The sequence below is a fragment of the Lissotriton vulgaris genome, chromosome 1_2 (genome assembly GCF_964263255.1).
Source record: "Lissotriton vulgaris chromosome 1_2, aLisVul1.2, whole genome shotgun sequence".
Lineage (NCBI taxonomy): Eukaryota > Metazoa > Chordata > Amphibia > Caudata > Salamandridae > Lissotriton > Lissotriton vulgaris.
In genome coordinates this window covers 176,200,352-176,206,280 of record NC_141686.1, presented here as the reverse complement: position 1 = coordinate 176,206,280, position 5,929 = coordinate 176,200,352, and the positions used below count along the sequence as shown (strand labels likewise).

Here is a 5,929-nt window from a genome sequence, read left to right as displayed (position 1 = left end):
TTCTAGCCAAGCCCAGACTAGACTACGGAAATGCCCTATACCTAGGCCTTCAAAAACAGCACATGGCCAAGCATCAGCGCGCACAAAATGCAGCTGCCAGAACATTGTTGGACATCCCCAAATTCCAGTCCATCTCAGAAGGCTTGAAAAAACTCCACTGGCTCCCCATGAAGAAAAGAATAGATTTTAAGGCACTATGTCTGGCATATAAAGCAGTACATGGAAATGCTCTAGCATTTCTGAAACAACATCTCACCTGGTACCATCCACCCAGACACCTTCGCTCAGCACAGAGCCCAAAATTCAAAAAAGTCAATTGGGGTGAAAGAAGCTTTGCGCTGGGCACAGCAAAACTATGGAACTCGCTTCCTATAAACATCAAAATTTGCCCAAATCTGCTCGGATTCAGAAAGCTAATAAAGACCTGGCTCTTTTTAAATTAAATAAAACCACCCTCAGCACAAAATCCCTAGACACCCATGGCCATTCATGCGCTATATACATTTCACCATCAAATCAAATCGAATCTAGCATTGAATAGATTGGCTAATTGGCTCCTTGATGCATTTTCTGATAGATGATCGTTTTTTTGCAGAAACTGTGGACCAAGTGTGGGCTTCTGGATAGTAGCCTTTCAGGTAGTACACTTGCTATATCTTACACGTAATATTTCTGCACCATTGACTGAGCAGAGGAGTATGAAGTTATTGTTTATCCAGCATGCACAAATGAGTTATGTCGTAAAGCTACAAGGCATCCATGCATTCTCTCTGCACGTGATTAGGAGGAGATCAAGAAGTCATCAGAGGAGCAATGGCCCATGTGACCAAGATGTGAAAGGAAAATCGCACTTGATGTAAGAGATTCAATCAATCAATCAGGGCGCTAATCACACCAAGGGGTATCCAGGGGCTAGCGTGAGGTCAGTCTATTTAAACAGCCAGGTCCACCCCTGAACTCAGAGTGGGATGTTGATGTTTGAAGGTGGATAGGGAGGTCATTCCAGGTTTTGGGTGTGACGTGGGAGAAGGAATGACCTCCGGTGTGATGGATGTGTGGGATGGTGGCTTGGGCCAGGACAGCAAAGCGGAAGTTTCTGGTGGGCCAGTGGAAGGTCAGGGAGTTGGCTCTCATCCAGTCTATGACGTCGGTTATGGTGTTTTGGAATCTCGATCTTGTGGAGTCAGTGTCTACGGTGAAGGAGTGTATGAGCTGGGTGTCATTGGCATAGGAGACTATGCTGAGATCGTGGATATGGCTTATGGGGGCCAGTGGGGCCATGCCGACGTTGAACAGTATTGGGCTGAGTGAGGAGCCTTGGGGTATATCGCAGATGATGTATTTGGGATTCAGAGGTGTACGGTGGGAGGGGAGCTCCTTGAGTGTATCTGGTGAGCAACGAGGATAGCAGCTTGAGGGCGTTGCCTAGAATGCCGATGTGGTGTTGTCTTTGGATGAGAAGATGGTAGGAGATGGTGTTGTAGGCCGCTGACAGGTTGAGGGGGATCAGGGCTGCTGATTCGCTGTGGTCGAGGATGGCTCTGATGTCGTTTGTGGCAGCTATTAGGAAGGTTTCTGTGCTGTAGCTCGGGCAGAAGCCAGATTTGGGGGAGTTTAGCAGGTGGTTGTACTCCAGGTCGTTTGTGAGTTGGCTGTGGATGACTTTCTCCAGTACCGGAGTGAGATGTGGTTGTAATTCTTGAGGTCTGATGGGTCTGCTGTAGGCTTATGTAGCAGAAGTTTTACTTTGCCGGGCTTCACGGGTCCCGGGAAAGTGGTGGTGCGGAGCGCTGCTTTGAAGATGCTGGTGAGCCGGGTCCATTTGTGTTGCATCTGAGGTTGACGACACGGGGGCAGGGGTCAGCTGGGTTCCGGTGTGGATAAAGGACATGATGGAAGTTATAGTTTCGGAACTGAGGAGTGTACAGTCGGTCAGGAGGTGAGCGGGGGTTCGGTGGGAGAAGAGGGGAGGTCTAATCTTGGCAGTTAGGGTTCAAAGTTTTTGTAGATGTTGCCGATCTTGGAGTGGAAGAAATTAGCGAGTGAGTTGCAGTGGGACTGGGAAGGCTGGATGGTGTTTTTGATTGTGTATGGGGAGGAGAATTCTCTGACGATGATTAAAAGTTCTTTGGTGTAGTTGGTGGACTGGAGGCGGGTGCTGGGGCTGCTTTCTTTGCTTCTATGATGGCGTAGTAGTAAGATTTGACGGTTGTTTTGAAGGTTGTGCGATCGTTTAGGTCTCTGCTGGTGTGTCATCCTCTGTCAAGGGTTTTGCATTTGTGTTTCTCAGCCTTGAGGTCGGGGTGAACCAGCTGATGTGCCTGTTAGCTCTTCTACTGTTAAAAACTTTGATGAGCTGTAGTATTTTCCACAATCCGAAACCTGTACATTGCAGCTTTGGTAGCCCCTAAGCAAGGAATATTGCCAAAATCCAATTGTCTTTTGAGTAGAAGGAGGCAGAAGCCATACTATTTTCCTCAAGCATTTCAGTAGATTAAAGCAACTGGCTGCCACCTGCTGGTCTGGAATGAGCTTAGAATACAGCCAGAAGCCCAGGTCTTAGACCACCTTATGAGGGTTAGGAAATGAGTCCAATTTTCTAGCCACAAGTAAGGGGCCCAGAATTTGAGACTGATTGTCAATCACAAAAACCTAAGTCTTCTTGCTATTCAATTTTAGACTGTTGTTCCTCATCCATTCAGCAAAATCCCCAAGGTTGAGGCTTTCCTTGGCACAGAGAGACACTGTGTGTCATCAGAATAGAGAACATAATCAAGTCATGCACCTCCATGACATCAGCAAAAGGACAAACATAAGCATTAAACAGTGTAGGATCAAAGATCTGTCCTGGGGGACTCATATGGCAGCTGAAAAACAGAAGACGCATAAGGCTTGAAAAAACATCTAAAACGTCTGGTCTTACATGATTTGGAAATTTTTTCTTGTCTGGCATTCCACTAGTGCAAATTCTGCTTTGCTTTCTTTGACATATTGCTGGATTCATGATTTTGGCCTCAGTTGCAGATAAAATTCCATCCCAGGTCTTTGAGTTTTTGCCATGTTAGCAGGGTACAAACAACATCCTTGTCTCTTATGCTATCAGAATTCACAACTAAGATGTATTGTGATTTATATCATGTTATAATGCGGGAGAAGACGTATGGTCAGAGTGGGGGTTAGGAAGACTGCTTTGAACTGTCACCTAATATATTGTGACTTTTCTCTGTGTGTGGTTCTGAATGGTTGTTATTAGCGATTAAGGCTGATTGCTCTGGGTTGAGTTGTTCTGAGTTTATTCGTTATTTGGTAGAAAAGGAGGATTGTGATGAGTGTTTCCTTTCCTTGCAATAGTGGGCTGATTTTTCAGGGGAGAAATGTGAATGGCAAAATGTGGTGAGGTAATGGAATATTTATATGCTTGTGAAATACTGATTCTGGTGGTTACCTCAGTTGGAGACCGAAACTATTTGTACTAAAACTGTCACCAGGACTTAAGTTGAATAAAACATGTACTGCTTCCTACGGTGTGGTGCATGATACATCTACACGAAGATCCTCGATTCAGACTCAACAAAAATATACAACCTTTGCATCCCAATCTAAGGGGGTCATTAGGATGGTGGTCGGACTGTACTGGTACGCCATCCTGGTGGGAACCGGCCCATGCATGCGGCGGTCCTGCACACCCGATCAGGATGTGACCTCTGTCATGGCGGTCAGATCTTGGTTTTTAACATTGCGGCGGGTGCACCACGATGTGAAAATGCCATGTTGTGCATTTCACAGCCCTAAGTGGCATCCAATACTCTGTGCCTGCCACGCAGTGCTGTGAAATGTAGGGGGTACCATGGGTACCTCCGAAGGGCACCCTCACCTCCCCCCAAAACAAGGGGGCCCATAACAGGCCCCATCACTAATCCCCACCAGCCTTTCCATGGCGGGATAGCTGCCATGGAAATGCCGGCTGTAGCCAGCATCATTATTTGGTGGACAGTGCCTGCTAGGCACTGCCACCATATCTGGCCATAAGGACCAATCTGTAAGATTGCTTTTGGCAGACCCTTGGCGGACGGTCTTTGTGTCCGCCACGGTCTGATCATGATCCCCGCTGCCATTGTAATGTGGAAGGGGGGAATCTCGCAGTCAGATTGTGGAAGGACCGCCACCACATTGCTGGTGGTGACAGGCCTTCCGCAATGGTAATCGGCCCCTAAGTTCTTATAATATGAGTGAATACATGTGAGCATTTCTTCACATGGATCAACATACACATATGTTAACACTAACAATGAGCATTTAACATCCATTAAATAATTATTACCATCAATACCAGTTTTGTCAACATATTTCCATTTCAGCATCTTTGCTTAGGGATTGAAATCCTGATAGGAGAAACAAAATGGAAGTAACATTATTGAACTATCCGAGGCCACTGCTAGTCTGACAAAATGCTAACATTTTGTTTTAGCTCAAATATGTTTTTATATTTGTTTCTTTAGATCAAAATCAAGAAAGTTAAATAAAAAGGTATACAAAATAATAAAAGGTACAGAGTGTACAACATTATGCATAAAGATTTGTAACCTGAAAATCAGTAATAACTAGTTACAAATTTTCAGGGAATATTCCTCTCAAAATGAATTTCCTCACAATGATTTTCCTCAGTCCTTCTTTCACATCCTTGTTTCGCAGGCTGTAGATAAGAGGATTTAACATCGGTATCACAACAGTGTAGAACAGAGTTATAGCCTTGTCCTGGTCAAGAGAATAGACCGAAGAGGGGCGGAGATAAGTGAAAATTATTGTTCCAAAATACAAGGTCACGCCAGTAAAGTGAGAGGCACATGTTGAAAAGACCCGAAGCCTTGCCGCCGAAGAGCGCATTTGCAGGACAGCTGAGATGATGGCTGCATAGGAAATGAAAACAGCCACGAGCGAAGAAATAGCCAAGGAACCTCCAAATATGAATAATACTACCTCATTGGTGAAAGTGTTGGTGCATGAGAGCTTTAACAATGGAGGGATGTCACAGCAAAAATGATGAATTTCCCAGTGACAAAAAGGCAGTCGGAACGTACAACCTGTCTCTATTATGGAGTGTATAATCCCACCAGTGTATACCATAGTGAGTAGCAGGACACAAAATTTCTTAGTCATGATGGCCATGTAGTGCAATGGTTGACAAACAGCAACATAGCGGTCATAAGCCATGGTTGCCAGAAGCAGAGCCTCAATGGTACCAGCAGCAAAAAAAATAAACAATTGCATTGCACAACTGACTCGAAAAATCCTCTTACTTACAGAAAGCAGGTCAACAAGCATTCTAGGGGCAATATCAGAGGAATAGCAAAGATCCACAAAGGACAGATGGCTCAGGAAGAAGTACATAGGGGTCTGTAGATGGGGGGTCAGCCGGATTAAAACAATGATGCCAATGTTGCCAATCACTGTGAGGGTATAGACCCCTGTGAACACTGCAAAGAGAATCGGCTTCAACCTGGGATCCTCTGTCAATCCCAATAGAGTGAATTCACTGTGAACAGTTTTATTTACATCTTCCATGTCCATTAAGAGCTTTCTCAGTACAAGTAGAATGAGACTTAGGTTTTGTTGGAAGGCTTAGTGAGGAAGATATTAGTCCTAGTTAGTTGAACTCTTGCCAATGTCAGTGTAAAGCATTTAATTATGACAGTAGTTAAAATGGATGCCACCCTTCTGTGTTCACTGTGACACGATATTTACATCTGTAACAACATGGAACATTTGTTTATTAAACTGATATCTTCTGACAGCATTTGGTAACCTAAAATTACAGCTAAACATGAAACAATAGGTTTTCAGAAAACTGAGAGGGCGTATCTAAAAATTTAACTGTATTGTACATTTAGTATTCAATTTTATTTAAATATGATTTGGAACTCCTTAGAGA

General features: G+C 44.4%; 1 protein-coding gene across 1 annotated transcript; it reads right to left on the bottom strand.

Annotated features, from left to right (window-relative positions):
- Positions 1-4,605: 4,605 nt before the first annotated feature.
- On the bottom strand, positions 4,606-5,568 carry LOC147734813 (olfactory receptor 5AR1-like). Its single transcript, XM_086952485.1, has one exon. It carries the CDS (start codon positions 5,566-5,568, stop codon positions 4,606-4,608), a length of 963 nt encoding a protein of 320 aa, XP_086808611.1.
- Between the last annotated feature and the right edge of the window lie 361 nt (positions 5,569-5,929).